The sequence below is a fragment of the Petaurus breviceps genome, unplaced genomic scaffold (genome assembly GCF_028583685.1).
Source record: "Petaurus breviceps papuanus isolate PSGF00001 unplaced genomic scaffold, PetGlider_PUasm1.0 79, whole genome shotgun sequence".
NCBI classification, from domain to species: Eukaryota; Metazoa; Chordata; class Mammalia; order Diprotodontia; family Petauridae; genus Petaurus; species Petaurus breviceps.
In genome coordinates this window covers 25,838,884-25,858,568 of record NW_027186523.1, presented here as the reverse complement: position 1 = coordinate 25,858,568, position 19,685 = coordinate 25,838,884, and the positions used below count along the sequence as shown (strand labels likewise).

General features: G+C 35.8%; 1 protein-coding gene across 4 annotated transcripts in view; it reads right to left on the bottom strand.

Moving 5' to 3' along the window:
* The window catches only part of LOC138175875 (hepatocyte growth factor), a 102,519-nt gene extending 83,371 nt beyond the window's left edge, over window positions 1–19,148 (bottom strand). Inside the window, exons 1-2 of one of the 4 annotated variants that reach the window (XM_069106509.1) lie at window positions 18,828–19,148; window positions 8,997–9,159 (exon numbers count right to left, since the gene is read on the bottom strand). In XM_069106509.1, coding sequence (XP_068962610.1) covers window positions 8,997–9,159; window positions 18,828–18,915 — 251 coding nt within the window. In that variant the 5' untranslated portion in view covers window positions 18,916–19,148. Of the gene's footprint in view, window positions 1–8,996; window positions 9,160–17,306; window positions 17,437–18,827 lie in introns of those variants that run through there. The other 3 variants (XM_069106508.1, XM_069106511.1, XM_069106510.1) reach the window with 3 other exon arrangements.
* Window positions 19,149–19,685: the final 537 nt, after the last annotated feature.

The following is a 19,685-nucleotide window of genomic DNA, read 5'->3' as shown; positions in this document are numbered from 1 at the left end:
AATATTATAAAGTGCTCAAGAGGAAAAAAAATTTACCAAAATGCTAGTGAAAAACATTACTAAGATGTTCATGTGTTCACTTATTCTAGGAAAGTACTATAAGTGAGATTTTGTTCAGTACCTTTGTTCCAAGACAAACCTCTAGCACCCTAAGTACTAACAGAGCTATAAACACAAACATCATTATAATACAACAATTAAATGTTTTATTTATCTTGATCATATGTAGATATTAATATTCCTTAGGTTAGCCTAATTGAAAAATTGAATTTTTCTCCCTTTTGATACTTTTAAATTGTTACAAAATTCTTCTAAATGCACTCTTTCATGAATATTTGTATATTGCCATATGTAGGTATCCATATATAAAACAAATCTGAATTCCTACTCCATAAGGCTCCCCTTTTAATTCTCTAAATGTGTACTTTAAGCAACTTTTGATACACAATAATTTTACATTTTCAATAACTAGACATTTTATGTGTTATTAATTTAACCACTTTCAAGTGACTTAAATATAGAAATCTTGATAGAAGTTAAGTGGATTTTAAAGAAGTTGATGAAAGTCACATATGACATCCACTTCCCCAAAATTGATGTAGAGTCTTTCATGATTAATTTATAGGTATACTATTTTGTTATGTATCTGTATTTTCTCAAAAGATGTCATTTATTTATTATCTCTACATACATTATACATATAAAGAAATTTTTGAAACTATTTCCAATTTTAGAAAGTAATAGTGGGAAGCAAACTTTATTTTAGAACTTCACACATTGAACTAAAAAAATCTATAAAACTGATTTTTTTTTACTTGTCAGACTCTGGCATAAGAGAATAACATATGAAGTCTGTTTTAATCAATTAGAAGCTAAGATTGTATAGATATTGCATGATTAATTATATTTAGTGACAATGGTTTCATCAGGTAAGTATTACTGCTTAGTGAATTACATTAAAACCACTCTGCATCATTATTCCTCTTATTGCATCTAATTAGGATTTTTTTCTTCTTCTCAAAATAATACTATCAAACTGTCATCGTTATCCCTCTCCAAAGCTCCTTTTGTTTTTATCTCCCCAACCAATTAAAATGTCTTGTTAAGGCCATCTATTCTGATATTATCATTGTTATCTTAATTTTTTATCATTCTTCATTCCATTCTATTTATTATGTAACTCCAACTACCAGCTTTAGTTATCTCTTATAGTATCTACTTTATGCATTTCTTCATTGCAGAGTGGTAATGTGGAAAGAATGAGCATCTTCAAATAAAGTGATCTGAGCTCAAATTCCAGTTCAGTCAGGTGACAGTAGGTGAGAAATTTGATTTCTCTGTGCCTAGTGTGATAGGAGGCAGGCCAATGAAGTCCCTAGAGTCTAAAGGGATATGCCCTGCCTGGTGAGTTCTATAGATCATACACAATATTACATCCCTGGCTTAAATCTAGCATCTAGGACTTTGGTGAATATGTTTGGAATATGTGTATTGGAAAGGCTCTTTGCCTTAATTCAGAGCATTGACCAATATAGTCTATTTTCTATCAGCTCACTACATGACAATAAGACTTTTCATTCAATTCAGTAAACATTTATTAAGCACTTACTATGTGTTAGGCACTGTGCTAAGAAGTGGAGGTAGTAATAAGAATAAGAGAGTGTCCGTGACCTCAAGAAACTTATAATCTAACAGGGGAAGACAACACACAAAAGGAAGCAGAAGAGGGGATAATAGTTGATGTGGATTAAGGGGGTGGGGGATAGTAAGGAGTTGTTCTTTAAAATTGAAGCCAGACAGAGTTGCTGTCGGAAAATGGATGGTGAGAGGAAACTGAGTGTACATTTAGTAGGTTAGAGGACACTCCCTGAGGAAACTGAAACACTCTTTCTTCCCTGGTAACATTTAAGTGAAGAAGAAGAAATGCTATGGATCTCAAGGTGGGGGCAAAGGTAGTAACATCAATGGAATGTGACCCCTGTCTTATCTTCAACACTTGGGAACCATGTGACTTTGAATGCATGGTCCCTGTATTTCCTTTGCTTCTTTATGTTTATTCTTTCTTTTTTTAAATCTTGGATAAATGAGTATCAGAAAGGAATGGACCAGGTTATGACAATAAATTAAAAATGTTTGAAGATTTATCAGAAGTCCCCTCAGTGACAACATCCAATTCAATTAATAGCTGAATTCAATGAGGAGACAGCCCTGATGAGTGACCTACTTAAATCTTCCCAGCAGTGAATTGACCAAGATATAATGTCTTATAAGTGATTGAGTGATTCATCCAATTCTATAACAACAACAAAATAAATTTGTTGGGGACATCTTTATGGGAGAAAAGAATTCCCAGAGACATCAAGTATCACTTTCGCCCTGCTAGGGGATAGGTGTATGTTTTGTAGCACCCAATTTAAGTTTGGATCAGTTCTTCTATTGTTGCATTTCAATCATTGCTATACTTTTTCAGTCAATATGGCTTTGTAAAAGCTGATTGATATTCTTTGGTTAATTGGTAGTTGACAGAATTTAACTAGTTAAGTGATATTATGAGTGATAAGATTAGAAAAAGAATACCAGTCCCTCAGGAACCCTTGGAGGGAAGAAGTATTAGCTACCTTTTAGGGACCTGATTTGCTAAGTTGAGTGATAGTTCTCAAAGAGTGAACCCACAGTTGGCTCTACACAAAATTTCTTTATTTAAAAAAAAAACCTATTACAATATGTACTACTTACCTTGAGGGTTTTTTGTAAGAAGTCTTTGTAAACGTTTAATCTATATGTGTAAATAGAAGTTTTGTTGGCCATAGTTCATTTTACTTATATCAATTCAACATTCTTTCCTTAATTTCTAGCCCAAAATACATTTTATCTTGGAAAAATCTTAATAATAGCCTAATAATGAGTAGACCATTCAGATTTCTTTAATATTTATTATATTCTAGATGCCGTGGAAATAAAAATTAAAATACATCATCTAGTGGATCAAGTATTGTATTTGGAGACAGAGGACCTACAGTCAAATCTTGTCTCATTGCCTCATTACTTATTTAGACTTTTACAAGTATTTAACCTTTCTGGGCCTCAGTTTCCTCACCTGTAAAATGAAAGAGCAGGTAATAGGTGACCTCTAAAGTTCTTTTATCTCTGTGATTCTATGATGTTATCATCTAAATATTCTACAGTCTATTACCTCCCCTCCATCTCTTGGAATCACTCAGTTCAAGGACCATTTTCTACACTGAAGTAATTTCTGATCCCTCTAGATACTAGGGTACTCCCTCCTAAAATGACTTTGTATTTAATATGTGTGTGTATTCTATATATACGTATACATATACATGCTATCTCCCCATTGGGATGCATGCTTGTTGTGTTCAGGAACTGTTTCTCTCTTGTCTTTATATCCCTAACACTTATTAATAGCTAGCACATAATGTTGTTATTCAGTTGTTTCCGTCACATCCAACTTGTAGTGACCCCATTTCGGGTTTTCTTGGCTTAGACACTGGCATGGTTTGTCATTTCCTTCTCCAGTTCATTTTACAGATAATGAAACTGGGGCAAACAGGGTTAAGTGACTTGCCCAAGGTTACACAGCTAGTGTCTGAGGTCAGATTTGAGCTTCCTCATGGGAGTCTATCCACTGTGCCACCTAGCTGCCTGCTAGCACATAATAATAAGCATTTAATAAATGTTTGTTGATTGCTTGATAGTAGGAGTTTTGTCAAAATGGCAAATGAAATTAATATGATTAAAATGCAACCAACAGTGAAGACACGATGACAATTTTAATTAATAACCTGTTCATCAGCTTATTAACCTAAAAGATCTTCATGCTGTAATTTTTCTATTTGTATCATAATTGTGATTTTAGGTATAATCTCTCATGAATTCAGATGATGATATCTTTGTGGTCTTATTTATGTGTTCTTCAGTTAACAGATGAGGTCAATCTAGAACACACAAGTTTTGCCAGATTTACACAGATGTTTCCACATGTGGAGATTGGCTTTTTATTATTGTTGTTATTTCCATCATCCTTTTCTCATTATGGTAAAATATGTTCCGAATGTGTTATACACACTTGTACTATCCTTCTCCTTGAGTTTTTATGCTTTCTATTCCTTTTTATCTTTAATCAATTTTTAAAATTTGATCTTAACCCTCTTTTTATTTGAAGCTCTTTCTTTGATGCATTTTAGTTTTCTTGTTTCCTCTCTAACCAGCTGAGAATTAATCAGTAAACATTTATTAAACACCAAGTATGTGTTAGGCATCTTGCCAAGCACTGGGGATACAAAAAGAGGCAAAAGATTATCCATTCCCTCGAGGAGCTCACGATCTAACAGGGGAGATGACACATCAATCATCTAGTCACATTTCTTACACAGCAAAGATGAGCCTTAATAATATTGGTGTTCAGGATCTTTCATACTCTGATCCCAAGCAGGTTTAATTTATCAATATCCTACAACTCTATATTCAAGCCAAATTGAAACATTAACCGTTTCTCAAATCTTTTTTCCTCTTTCTTATGCTTCCTTGCCACTATTAGCAATACTTTCCATGCTTACCTAAAATGCATTTTTTCCATCTACTTTACCCCCATCTATTTGTTATATCTTTTCCATCCTTTAAGAGATGGAATAATACATAGCACAGAATAAGGAGAAGACAAAGAATAAAAGAAAGGTTTCAGATTCTAGTTCTAACATTCACTAGCTATATCCAAAGACAAACCATTTCACCTGAGTTTGTTCATCTGTAAGATGGAAAGGAAAGAATTCTTAAAACCCTACCTTTCACAGATGGATGTTGTGAGAGACATATTTGAAACATTAAAGTACCATTTAAATGTGCATTATTCTTTAAAGCCTATTTCAGACACTCTGTTCTCCAGATCTTGACAGCCCAAAGCGATATGCTCTTCATGGAAATTATTATGTAACTTTTTTTCTACCTCTTTCACATTATAATTTGTGTTGTGGTTAATAAATATCCTTGGCTTATCTTCCCTGTTAGATACATTCCTTTATGTCAGAGACCATGTTGTGCATCTTTCCATTCCTACGATCTTAGCATAGAGCCTTATAATACCAGGAACTTGATAAATGTTTTATGTAACAAAGTCACTAATAACAGCCAAAATGCTTTAGTAGTATTTTCTTAAGACAGAACACTTGTATTTCTATCTCTGTGTTCACACTTGGTCCAAAGATGCTTTTCCAGCCATGATGATTTTTTTTCCTAGAAGTTCAATATTACTTCCTTTTGTCTCTGGTCCATTAAACAATGGAGATAATATATAATTTCATAATATGCTATGAACTAAATTCAGCATATCACAATTTCCATGTGTAACTGGAAACTATAAAATTGGCAAATGTTACTAAAGCAGAGAATTCAGTTTGGAAATATAAAGAGAATACCATCTTATCCCAGTATCCAGGGAAACATTCGCTATTTGTAATTCAGCCACAAACTAGAAAATGAAACTAAGATGATTTGGGGGAAAAGATTGCTGATCTATGAGTGAGAAAATCTGAGTTAGAGTCTGAGATCATTTACTTACTTGCTATGTGACACTGGACTTCAGTTTCCTCATCCATAAAATGAGGGCATTAAACAAGGTGCTATCTAAGGTTATTGATGCTTCTAAGTCTATGATAATATTGAAAATAACCAGCATTTATGCAGAGCTTTAAGTTAAATTTTGTGAATCATTTTACATAATACTTGATTTTTTCCCTTACAACAAATCTTTGAGGCTGGTACTATATTGTCCCCATTTTACAGAAGAGGAAACTGAAACTGAAAGAGCTTAGGTGACTTGCCTAAGGACACATATTAGGTAATGTCTGAGGCAGCATTTGAACTCACTTCTTCCTGACTCCATTCAGTATTCTACCCACTGCTCTACCTAGTTACCTCTATGGCTGATAATAGTAATAATTGATAACAGTAACACAACTGAAAAACGTGGTGCCAATCAATGCATGGCTTATTGCCTAAAAGAAGAGATATGCCTTAAAGAAAGTATTCCTTTTCCCAATGGGAGGAAAAAAATGTATTGTGATAACCAGCTCCCAGTTTGGACCTATTGTTTCAGCCTGCCAGTATTTAGGTAGCACTTCCTCTGACAATGACTTAAGGGTTTCAATGGACTGCAGTCTCCTTAAGAGTTTGCAATAAGACATGGCAGCCAAAAAAGGCAACGTGACCTTAGGCTGCACTTGGAGAGGAAGAGCTTCAGAACTCATGTGGAGGACTATGTTCAATTCTGAATGCCACAAAGAAAGACATTGATAGAACAGTGTCCAGAGGAAGCCAGTCAAGATGGAGAAGGGCCTTGAGTTCATATCCTATTTAAATCAGTTGAAGGAAAATTTAGCCTAAGGAAGACAAGACTTGAGGTGGACATGATAGCTGTTTCCAAGTATTTGAAGGACTGGCAGAGCCAGGAGTGAGGAGTGGAAGGTTCAAAGATGCAAATTTAGATTTGTTGTGGGGGGGGGTGGAATTCCCAACAATTGGAGCTGTGCAAAAATGGAATGGGCTGTCTCAAGAGGTCGTGGATTCACCTTCCTCATAGATCTTCAAGGAGACGCTAGGCAACCACTTGGATGTGTTATACAGGGGAGTCTTTTCAGGGATGGATTAGACTACATGACCTCTGAAGTTCTTTTCAAATCTCAAATTTTATAATGGCAAATCTCAAATTCAGTAATTTCTGGGATCCAGATTCTCTACCTTGGTGTGTTAACTATTTCTTGGAGTCTGATGCCACTTGTAAATTTAGTAAGCATAAAATCTATTCCTTCATAAAATCTGTGATTAAAATGTTTAACAAAATTGGGCCAAGGATAGAATCCTGAAACTCTATATTGGATATGTTTTTTTTTCCCCTGGATGGCACTGCTCTCTCTCTCTCTCTGACCATTCATTTGGACCTCTTTTCTTAGGCATCCATATTGGATATACTACAGGGTGCTGCAAAAGAGTGCAGTTTTAAATTCTAGTAGCTTAAGACTTTGGAATACCATGTATTGTACACGTGATATAAACATATATATGTACGTATTACACATGAGACTTATCACTTTGATGACAGAGTCTGTTTCATTTTTGTATTTGTATCTCTAGTGCCAACCATAGGACCTAATGACTAGTAAGTACTTAATAAATGCTTATTGTTTGATTAGTATGCTTATAATAGCTTTCAGTAGTTATAAGTTTACATGTTGTAGTCCCCAACTAGACTGCAAATTACTATCTATTGAATTTATTAAACTCTCTTCTAAATTTTTATGATATGACAATGTGCCCACCTACATTTCCAGAGTAAAGTTTTCATAAATTCCACCCCTGCCCTGCCCTTCTCCAATAACTAGTTTGCTGAAAACAGTGACTGACAGATTGTTTAAGTAAAAATAAAGAAAGAAACAAACAAAGCACCAGGATTTGTTTAAGTGTTGTGTTAGAGTAGTCAGGGAATAAGAAGGCAAAATTATCATAGAAGTCCCAACACAATTTCCTCCACAAATCTCCACCTCATTTCTTTGTCCTTGAACATGTATTTTCCTTTTCCACTAAAAAACAAACAAAAAAAACCCAAAACCCAAATCTTTGAAGGTAAGAAGTCCAGAAGGAAGGAATCTTGTGTAACCAAAGTTCACACTGATATTACACTTTGAGGTTTACAAAAGGATTAAAATCCTTCTAAGTAATTTGTGAAAGTATTATTGTCCTCATTTTATAGAGGAAGAAACTGAGCCTAAAAGAGATTAGGTGATTTTCCCATTATAAGAAGTACCATAGGTATGACCTAGTTCTAGATTTGCTGACTCCATGTAAATCACTCTTTCCCAGGAATACTCTGCTATGCTCCTGGAAAGGACTCTCCCTTGTATATATGTAATTGTACAAAGACTCCCTGAGAGAATTTTCCCAGCCTTTCTTCTGCATCTCTGACTCTGATGGTACTATTGCTAAGGATTCTTACTAGATTTTGCCCCTGTGTCCCCAACTCAAAGTAAAAAGTCCACTTAATTCTATATTATGTGAAAAGAATAGAGACTAGACCTCAGATTCTTTAGTATATGGAACTACTGAAAGATGAAACTACCTCTAATTTCAGATAGGCAACTTCTCTGCAAATTCGTTTCAGAGAGATGCCTAGAAAATTGAGAGGTTGACTTTCTCAGTCATACAGCCAGAAGTAGGACTTGAACTTGGGTCTTCTACCTCAGAAATCAGCTCTCTCTCCCCACTGTCATGCTTTATTTCTATCCTGTGTGATAAGAGTTATTTTTCATTATCAAGTCACACAAGAACTCGCAATGGATATCAAGCCCTTCACTTGACTCTTCTAATGCCATTTCTAATGACCTTATCACTTTTCACCTAAACATTTATCATGTTGTCCCACTAATGCCTTTTCAACATCCTCTTTTGTGAAAGCCAAGCTCTGTAGATATTGTCTGAGCCTCTCAACACCTTCTATTCTCAACCTCCTGAGCCTTTGACACAAGTTCCTATAAATCCTGGCTGTTGCCCAATTCTGCGATTCATATTCTCAAAATTCCTTCTGCTTCTGTTACCAATAAATATTTATTCTGAATACATGGCCTATAAGTTTAAAGAGAATTAAATAAAATCATTCCAAATGAATTTCATTTTTAGTAATCAAAGCTGCATACAGAACAGAGGACATCACAAAACACATAATAAATTTAAGAAAGATAAATCTTTTTTTCATTAGACATTTTTAATGTCCTGTTCTGTACTCCCATTTATACCCTGTGTTTCCTTCAACTGCATCATAAGTCTTCTGTGGCAAGAAGTTTAACAGACCCAAGTCTAGATTGCATAGGCCAACTACTACATTGCACATTGGACACCAATAATTTTAAAACATAATGTAGTATGTATAGGCAACGTGGGTATATTTTATTACTGGAAAATTCCTATCAGAGCAACAGGGAAAAACTTACTTGCAAGTGAATGGAAGGCCTTTATTCCTAATACATCTCTTGGCACATTTGTCCGTCGTGTTCAGCCTTTTGGTTTTAACATTCAGTGATGAGTCTAGTCTGATTAGGGTAGTCTTTGCTGACTTTTTGAATTCATGTAGGGTGTTTCTTTTCCTCTGTCCCTCTATGAGTAAAAACAATCAAAAGAAAAAAAAGCCTTGAAGGATGATCTTCAAAAGAATGATTTTGCCTGACAATGTGAACCTCTGAAAACATTAAGTTAGATAAACTATAATAAGGGGAAAAAAGTTGATAAGGACAAACCAAGGAACTGTTGTCATGCCTGGTCACTAATCTACAGTCTCTCAGAGAGAGGATGCGCTCTCAAACTGGGACAGAGTTCATTCTCAAGAAATAAATAGCATGTTCTTCTCCAAACAGCATTAACGCAAGAAACAGTGCCAGAAGCATATCATGTCATGTTTCATATTGTATTTTTGCATTTCCTCCTGTATTTTGTCTTTATGTGAATCATAATAACTAGTAACAGTCATTCGAACAAAGTTTGACAAGACATACAACTCACTAAAATGTGTACATGGGACACATTGGCCATATTTGTTCTATATAACCATCACGGAAACAGGAAAATTATATTACTTAAAAAATATTTTCTCTCTCATTTATTATATAAATATATAATCTTTCTTCAAGATAATATTTTTTCTATCCCTGTATTGTTTCTCTTGCTATCCAGCCAAGTGTGGTTAATCAAAACTTCATCTTTTAATGTGTCTCATTTTTCTTTATAAAAGAGTTCTTCAAGGCCACTAGATAGCATGAAGTTTCCCATTAAAAAGCCAAATAACCTAGAATGACATGCTATTCATCCCAAAAGGGCTTAATTTTATGTACAGTCTTGGAAGAATTGAAAATGTAATCTTTCACTTACCCATTTACTTCAATTGTCCCAACTCCTAATTGCTACCATTACTCGACCCTGTGCAGTTAAGCCTGCTAATAGATTGCAGCTACTGGGCAATCAGGGTGACCACAGTCTTTTAAATGCCTTATATGGGAGCCATTTCTGAAGTAAGAGATCTTTCTTTCCTCTGCTTTACTATTTTCCACTTAGGACTACACAAGCTGTTTACCTAGGGGGTGGGGGAGGGGGGTGGGATGGGAAGAAGAACTATACATGTCCTGTACTTAATAGCTAGAACAAGAGAGAAATATTTATAAGGAGTCAAAAGATCAGGAAAGAAAGCAGGGAAACTGAGTAAAAACAACAAAAAAATCAAACAAAAAATATGAAAACTCCCAAGGAGTTGGAAGTCTAAATAGGAGATGGGACTTTTATGAGGTGATAGTAGGGGAAGTAGATACAGAAAAAGAAAAGATAAGGATGTGCTATGTGGTTTTTTCTTTAATTGAATTTTTTTTCACTTAGTAAGCATTGCTCTTTATTCATTTATCCCTTACCCCATGCATTGAAGAATAAAAAGAAATAAAAACCCTCACAACAGATATGCATAGTGAAGCCAAAGAAATCCGCACATTAGCTCTTTCCAAAAATGTACATCTCATTTTACATATTAGTCCATCATTGCTCTGTTGGAAGGTGGGTAGAAATCTTCATCATCAGTCCTAGAATATGGAAGTTTTGTTTTATTTTATTTTGTTCTGTTTTAAGGTGGTAATATATATATATATAGGTGGCTTGTGGAAGCATTTCCTATGAGTTAAATTTGCAGACATGAATAAAGAAGCAAGACAGACTGAGACTGTAATAAGGGGAGGGGGGGCATTAAACATGCAAAAAAAATTACCAAAAAGGCAAAACTCCATGTTCATAAAAACTTAGAAATACGGGATAACACAATGAGATGCCAGAAATGGCATCATACTTTGACTTTGCCAACAACCACTGACTCCTGTTGGCTTATTAAACATTCAGGCTTTATTTCTCAACTTTGCTCTAACCTGAAGATTACTATAAATTAAAGGAACATGCATTTTACTCTTTATTTTTGTATGTCTCCAGAGCATGCTTTTCAATACTTTCACATTTCTTGAGGGAATAATCTTCACCCTATAATATCTATACGTATACTCCTATGTATATCAATATATCAGTAATCCATAATTTCATCAAAATGAATACTCCATCCATTGATGCATATCTCAACCCCTCTCTGCATCTATAAATGACCTGATAAATTGTTGTTGCCAAAAAATAAAAGTTCATCAACTGCTAAATAACCCTTTCCAATAATGAGCCCATCTGAACTAGGCCAGTCTTTTGATTATAGACATAGAATCTATCCTGTATTAGAAATTTTTCTAACTTAATGAAACCTTCTAGCTTATGGGATTTAGAGCTATTCAAGTCCTAAAAATTATTCATCCCAACCCACCACCTTTTACAGTTAAAAAAACAAAAACCAACTACCCTTAGGCACAGATAGGAGGAATGATTTACCCAAGGTCATACAAACAAAGCTACAGAACCCAGGTTTTCTGATGTCAGAGCTATGCCTTTTCCATAATTTTATAATAATTATAACAGAGAGCCCCTTCACTTTTGGAGGAAGCAGCTAAATTGAACTTTAACAGAAGACAGTTCCAGGTGGACACTTGAAAAGGTAATGAGAAAGTTTAGTTAAACAAATCAGTGAATCATCAAATATTTAAGTTGATCCCATGTGCTTAGCTGCCAGATTATAACTGTACCTCTCTCATCAAACAACTCTGGCTAACTCACTTAAGAACCAAATATATCTACCATTGATTTCTATTTGAGCAGCTGTTTTGATGAGCATTAAAGAGTGAATGTTCATTAAAAATTTTTAAATCTTATATAAAAAGAAGTATGTGGATCTGAAGTCTTAGGACCCATAGTTCCATTTTTGTCAGGGAGAGATTCAGAAGAAAGCATCATTCTCTCAAGTAAAGGGATGCGCAAACTTCTTCAACTTTTGGCTTCTATTACAGTATTCTATTAATGAGAGATAAGTTTTTTTCCATTGAGAGTTTCTACTTCCTTTGACCTCTGTGTACTGCTTTCCAGCTGTCAGGAGTCATCCTAATCTTAAATATTTTGATTTCATTTTCCATTTTGTATATTTCCCAGAAAAGTGTGGAAGTTAATGGAAGCAGAAAATCTATTAAAATAGGGTGACTTCCTTAACAACAGCATAAGCAAAGTATATGGTTATTGGAACAGTTCTCCAAACGAATCATGTTAACTAAAAAGAAGGTGGTTCTTAAAATTGGCACAGTCATCTTGTACAGCTGATGTAAAATAATTATGTGCAGCCGGGGGCAGGAGATTGCATAAAAAAATTAGTAAGTCTGAAGGGGAAAAAAATTAAAGTCAGAAGAATGATGTTTGTAAATGGTTTTCATTAGACAAGTAAAATCAAAGGGAACTTCATGTTTGCACTGAGATTTTATGTTCTTATACTATTTTCACATCATGAATGAGAAAAAATGTCCATAAACACATGTAGGTTAAAGTGAAGACTTATTTGTTGTAAATGCCACTTTGCTGTGCACTGTGGGTCCTCAGACTGTTGATTGTTTTTTATTTTTTTTGTCTGTATGTTTACTTGGGGCTTTTTTTGTAATATCCTTATTTACTGTTCTTCCATTCCAGTCCTTTAATTTTAATAGGTCAGTGACTCATTATTCAAAATTCAGATTCTAAGCAGTGCCTACATCATATAAAACTTCAGAACTCATAAACCTAGAAATATATCTCCTCTCTAATGAAAGAACTAAATGCAAAAAAGATGGTATTCCAAAATGACAACTAAAAATAAAATTCTTTGCTACAAAATATTAAGTTCCAACTTTTCTTTCTCTGTGTGTATGTTTATGAGTGTGTACATGTGTATGTGTATGTCTTCACAACTGATTCTTATTGTACCAGAAATACCAAAGATTAAATTTGGAAGGATCTTATTACTTTGGGGGGGGGGGGTTGGAGGGAGAGTTCAGATATACTGAGTAGAGCTCTTAAAGTTTCTAAACATTTATCCTGCTTAAAGTCTCTCTGCTTCCTCCATCCCTAAATTTATATATATAAATATGCATTTATATTATATATGAATATATATGCATTTATATTATATGTGAATATATATAAATATGCATTTATATTATGTATGAATATATATATATGTGTGTGTGTGTATATGAGAGACTTTAGACTGCATAAATGTTGACAAACACTCTACTTAATGTCCTTTCCTCCCTCAAAAGAAAAGGTAATACTGTTCTTCCCAATTTAATCTTTGATATTTTCAGTGCAGTAAAAATCAGTTGTACAGACATACACATCGACATATAAACACACATATAGAGAGAAAGAAAAGTTGAGACTATATTTTGCAGCAAAGAATTTTATTTTTTGGTATCATTTTTACATGCATATGTTTATTTATACATATATATGCATAAATATGTATATTTAAGACAAGGATTCTTAATTTCTGTTCTACAGATCTCTAAGGGGTCCCTACAGAGACTTCAAGGGACCCATGAACTGGGAGAGGATTAAAAAAATCTTTAATTGTACTAACCTTTGGTTTCCTTTGAAATCCTCCACATTTTAATTTATTCACTTAAAATAGTATTAAGGGGAGTCCAAAGGCTTTACCAGGCTGCCAGTGTTCCCTGACACAAATAAGGTTAAGAAGCCCTGATAAAACAATGATGAAAACAAGATATAACTGTGGCCCTGGACCAGTCACTTAAAGTCTTTCAGTTTCAGTTTCAATTTCTAAAAAAATGAAGGTAATGTCAGTATTACTTACCTGACAGTGCCGTTATTAGGATTCAGCCAAATGGGTTAGTGTATTTTAAACATTTTGCATACCTTAGAGAACTATTTGAATGTCAGATTTTTAAAATTGTTGTTGGTGTTATTTACTACTACTACTATTCCTACAACTACATGTCTGATGGTGCTGTGTCATTCTCCAGCTCAGAAATCTTTGAGTGGACCCCTATTGCCTATACAACAAAATACAAACTCCCAAACCTAAAAGTTAAGGTCTTTTATAATCTGGCTCCAGCTGACCTTTCCATTTTATTTCATTTTATCAGCAGTCTTAGATTTTATATTTGAACCAAACTGTACTCCCACATATTCCTCAAGTTTAGCATTTCCTCTCTCACCTCTCTGGTTTCCTGTAGGCTACCTCATCCCTTCACCAGACTCCCTTTTCATGTTCACTTCTAATAACTTTTATATTCCTTCAAGGATCAGCTCAGCTTTTACCTAGTCAGGTAGTCTTCCCTGATTGCCTTAGTGACATGTTGTCTCCTAATATTCTACTCATGTTTGTTGCTGAGTCATTTCAGTCCTATCTAATTCTTCATGACTCCATTTGGGTTTTCTTAGCAAAGATACTGAATGGTTTGTCATTTCCTTTTCCAGTTTATTTTACAGAAGAAACTGAGGCAAAGAGGGATAAGTTACTTGCCCAGGGAAACAGAACTAGTAAATATCTGAGGCCAGATTTGAACTCATGAAGATGTTGAAATCACCTACCTGCCCAGAATTATAATCATGTATCATAGATTTTGATTCAGAAGACATCTATCCATGATCTTCATTTTATAGATGAGGACAGAGGCCCAGAGAAGTTAAACAATTTACCCAATATCACAGAAGTGACCTTGTGGACTTAATGCAGTGGCTGGCACATAGTAGGGACTTAATAATTGTTTATTGAATTGGTAATAGTAGACCTAAGCACTGGATCATGGTTCAAATCCCTATCATATCTACACCACACTGCCTTCTATATTCACTTATTTATGTATACACTGTAGCCATGGCTAGAATATGGGCTCATTAAGAGCAAGGGTTTCAGTCAGTGCCTTGTACATAATAAAGGTTTAAAATTTTTTTGTTGAATTGAAGACAGCTTTGATTAAAATAAAAGGGAGAAAGCATCCCTGAAAATCACTATCATTTCTTCCCACTCTCAACACCGCCCCCCCCAGGGAAAAGCTCTGGGTAATGGAAGAATATGGGAGAAATATTTTGGTGAATGTTTCCTATCTAGTCCCTTATTTAATTTACTTATTCGGGACTTAAGGTTGTTAGGAACCTAGTGAAAAGTAACAGCAAATAGTGCCAAATGTATTGAATCCAAGGTGCTTTAAGAAAGACATATTTCTCTCTTTGGTCCCTGGGCCAGATATTCATTTCTCTTAGTACCTCATATATTTTCCTCTATGTGGGAGCTCCCAGTGACTTCAAAGGGAGGTCAGTGCAGGAAAAGGATTTGCAGAGTGTGGAAAGAAACAGGAATCTGGCTCCATTCACTCTGAAAAGTCTGTCCATATGATTAAGGATTAGCAAGTATGAAGTGGTGAGATGTTAAGATGACAATAAACATATAATTAAAAGGAATAGAGAACAGGGGATGTGAGCCTCTGGAAAGCAAGAGTGTAGACAAATTTACACTTTCATAATTATTTTCAGAGACAACTAGAATTTCTGAGACGCCAAAAGAAACCTTTAAGATACAAAAGAAAGCTATAACATTACAGCATTGAGAGATCCAGAGATCCATTGATAGAAGAAAATAGTGTAGAAATCATACACAGATTTGAATGGTTTATCTTTCAGAAATGGCTCACAAATATGTCCCAGGCTGGTTCAGAAAATGAAATTGTGCTGTTCTATATAAACCCAATAATCCCTTAAGATAATAAGATCCTAGATTTCGAGATGGAAAAGCTTTTAGATGCCATCTAGTCTTCTTGTTATTGTTGTTCAGTCAGGTTCAACTCTTCGTGACCCCATTCAGGGTTTTCTTGGCAGAGATACTAGAGTGGTTTGCCATTTCCTTCTGCAGCTCATTTTACAGATGAGGAAACTGAGGCAAAAAGGGTTAAGTGCCAAGGTCATACAGACAGCCAAGTGTCAGAGGAAGATTTGAAATTGGGTCTTCCTGACTTCAGGTCCTGCACTCTATGATCCACTTCGACACCAAGTTCCCATATCATTCCCATATCAAATCCAGTCATTTTGTAAAATGAAGAAACTGCGACCAAGAGAAGTTAGGTGACTTTCTGGGGTTCACACAGGTGATAAATGGCAGAGTCCTAATCTGAACGCAGATTCTCAAATTCTAAATGTTGCATACTTTCTTCTCTGACGTTATTTTTGTGAGAAACTTCCACCTATGTAAAAAAAAGTGCCTTTGGTACCTCCCACTCTTCACTGATTGGTTGTCTCTTAAACCTTTTCTTAAGGTTTACCTAGTACCCAGTACCATAGACCTTTACAACTGAAAGTGACCCAAGGCGTAATGTCTTCCAAATTCCTCATTTAACAGTGGGGAAATTGATACCTGCAGTAAAGTGACTAGCTTAGAATCACTTTAGTATTGTGGGGGAAACTGATGATTTGAACAGAGGTTTCCTGGCTCACAGTCCCATGTTCTCTTTCTGTGTTGTTGTGTTTTCTTTTAACAACTAGCTGACATTTATATAATACTTTGCTGTTCACCAAGCGGTTTCCTTGCAACAATTCTGTGAAATAGTTATCATTGCCCACATTTTATAGATATGAAAACTTAAGCTCACAGAGATTAAATGACTCTCACTTGATTAGCCACCTAGAAAGAGGTCTGAAACTTCTATTTCCTGAATACAGCTTCAGTGTTCTTTACACTGCACCAAGATGCCTCTGATACATTACTATAGCTCCACTTTCATATGTTATAAGACCAAAGAATACAATAATAAAAACTGAAGAGCTCACGCTGTTAGATGACAAGCAAAAGAAGCATCCTGTTTTGTACATTTCAAAATGGTCTATCAATTACATTCATTTTATTGTACACAGTTCCAAACAAAGGTTATATGTCAAAAACTATTGCCCTAAGCCTACCTCTCAAGCAAAGTACTATCAACTCTCAGACATCTACTTCATGAATTATCCATGGCAAATTTGTAATTCCCTCTTGGTCTCCCCCTACTAGCCAACACACTTCTGAGAATGCACAATCATTTCAACATTAGCCAAAGTAAAGAGTAATTAGGAAGGTAAATCCACTGCCAAACTCATAGATTGTAATTCATTCCAAAAACAAATTGACTTGTTCTCTCAATTATTTGCTGTGGACTTACATACAATTGAGAGGAAAGTATGGTTAGCAATGCTATGATGTTTTCTTTAAGAAAGTATAACTTCCCAAACATTAGCCATTATTCGAATCATATTTTAAAATTTCCTACAGGTGTTGTTCCTGACCTATAAGACACCAACATAAAAAAATTTATAAGTAATCATAATTTACCTACTTGGTATAGTTGGACCTATCTGGATGAAGAGAAGTCTACTTTTTCATTTCTCCAGAAGTCTCATCAAAAAGCATTCTAATTAACCATTCTCAACCAATGGCCTCCTTCCATTTTAGAAAATAGATACACCAAAGGGAAGCCAATTCCCAAAGGTTGATGATTTTCTTTCCTATCTATTTAGCTCATTCTTAGTGTTGTCAACCCCTGGATTTCATCAGAAACTGGATCATGAATCTGATTATTCATACCTAATTTAGTTCAAAAGATATTGCCAATTCTTTGTGTTGGACTTGGAAAAGGCTACAATCTACCATCTGGTCATTCATTCCAAACTTTGTATTCCCCTATGCCCTAGATGTTCATTGCTTTCTCACTTCAATATTCTAACCACTACAATGATAATACAACCAAATACAGATGTTTCCTCTTGTCCTGATAAGGACTATAAATTCCTAGGAGCAGTAAATGAAATATTCTCTAAACTACCCAGACAATAGTCATTCCCAAATGACTTCTTTAAAACTCTGAAGTTTGAGGTAGAAAGTGAGAAAAAAAAAGAGTGAAGTTCTTGAGCCTAATCAAAGCCATACCCATACCATTTATGCCTTCCATGCATGGCAGCTACCCAAGGACAGATACCCTTGGAGGGAGGGGGAGAGAGAAGGAGAGGAAAGGAAGAGAGAGAGAGAGAGAGAGAGAGAGAGAGAGAGAGAGAGAGAGAGAGAGAGAGAGAGAGAGAGAGAGAGAGAGAGAGAGAGAGAGAGAGAGAGAGAGAGAGAGAGAGAGAGAGAGAGTAGGAGAGAGAGAGAAAGAGGGAAAGAGAACAAAGAAAAGAGAGAAAGAAAGAGAGAGAGAGAGAGAGAGAGAGGGAGAGAGAGAGAGAGAGAGAAAGGGAGGGAGAGAGAGAGAGAAGGAAAGGGAGAGAAAGGGGGAGAGAAGAAAGGCAAGGAAAGAGACAGAAAAAAGAAGAAAGGAGAGGAAAACCGAGGGGAGAGAGAGACAGTTGAGAGGAGAACAAGATTACATTTTTGTAGCATGCATACATTTGGTGTTTGATTTATATTTCTCAAATAAAATCCTGTATATGTCACAATTACAGGCAGAAACTTAGATTGTAAAATGAGTACATATATTGTTGTTGGAGGGAGGTGTCTTATCTAGATAAAGGATGAATCCCCACAACCCTGTCCATCACTCAGCTGCACTCCAATTCAAATCCTTTCCCCAGCTTTAAACTTCCCCAAACAGGCAAAGTTCCAAACTAGTGTTAGCACTTTATTTCTATCCCACAATTCATACCCAATAGCCTAGCGAGGAAGGGAGTAGGGTATTGATGAGCCGTTAATTATCCTTTAAAAGGTTTTTCAACAGAAAAGAGAGGTTAAAAAGAAAATGTACGAAGAGGGTTTTTTTTTTTTTAAGACATTTAAACTCAAAGGAGAGGAGATGCCGAAGATAAGTTGTTTTGTTTTTTTGGTTTTTTTAATGAGCAAGGAAAAGGGGAAAAAAAAAAAAACTAACCTGCAAAGGAAATGGTGATGGGAAGAAGAAGAAGATGTTGAAGAACCTGATGCAGCACCAGTATTGGCAGAAGTTGGGTCACCCACATGGTGCTGGTCTTGCTGGCAGATCACACAGAAGGAGATGCCTGCTTGAAAGGATCCTGTGTAGAGGCAGTTACTAAAGGAGCCAGCCTGCACCGAGCTGCTTTTTATTACGATGAGCTAAGTTTGTTGTGTGATTAACTGGAAAGATCTAGGTCTGAACTCCCTCTTACGGTAAGAAACTGTTTAACAACAGCCCTTAACTCTTGTCCAACCTTCCCCCTTCCCCCCACCTCCCCTCTAAACAACACCAAACAGATTCCAGCCCCTTTCCCTAGCTTAGGAAGGAAACTTACAAAGAAAAGGTCACCTGGCTTGAGGCCAGCTTCAATTTGGAAGCGTAAGCATCAGATCCCTGTGACTCGAATCAGAATAGGGAAGAGGAGGAGGAAGATGCAGACCCGCCAGTTAAAACTAGGCAGGCGACAAGGACCAATCCTCTCCATCTAAAAGCAGCCAAATGCCAGTGTTCAAATGTCTATTTGGGAAAAAGAGGAAGGGGAAGCAGAACTATGTGAAACCAGAGAGTTGCCCTCCAGCAAAATGTGCCCTAAGCTACGGATCCTGGGTGGTTTCTCTGCTAGAACCACCTGGGGATTCCAGTTAAAGATATTGATTCCCTGGGGTTTTGGAGAATGAGGGAGGAAGGAAATCAGCCGAGCCTGGGGTCCGACCTTGCAAAGGGTGGGGCTAGCGCAGGTAGAGAGAGGTATGGTGAGGGATGAGTTGTAGTCCTGGGAAAAAATAGCTATGTTCTCAGGTGGGAAGGATCCCC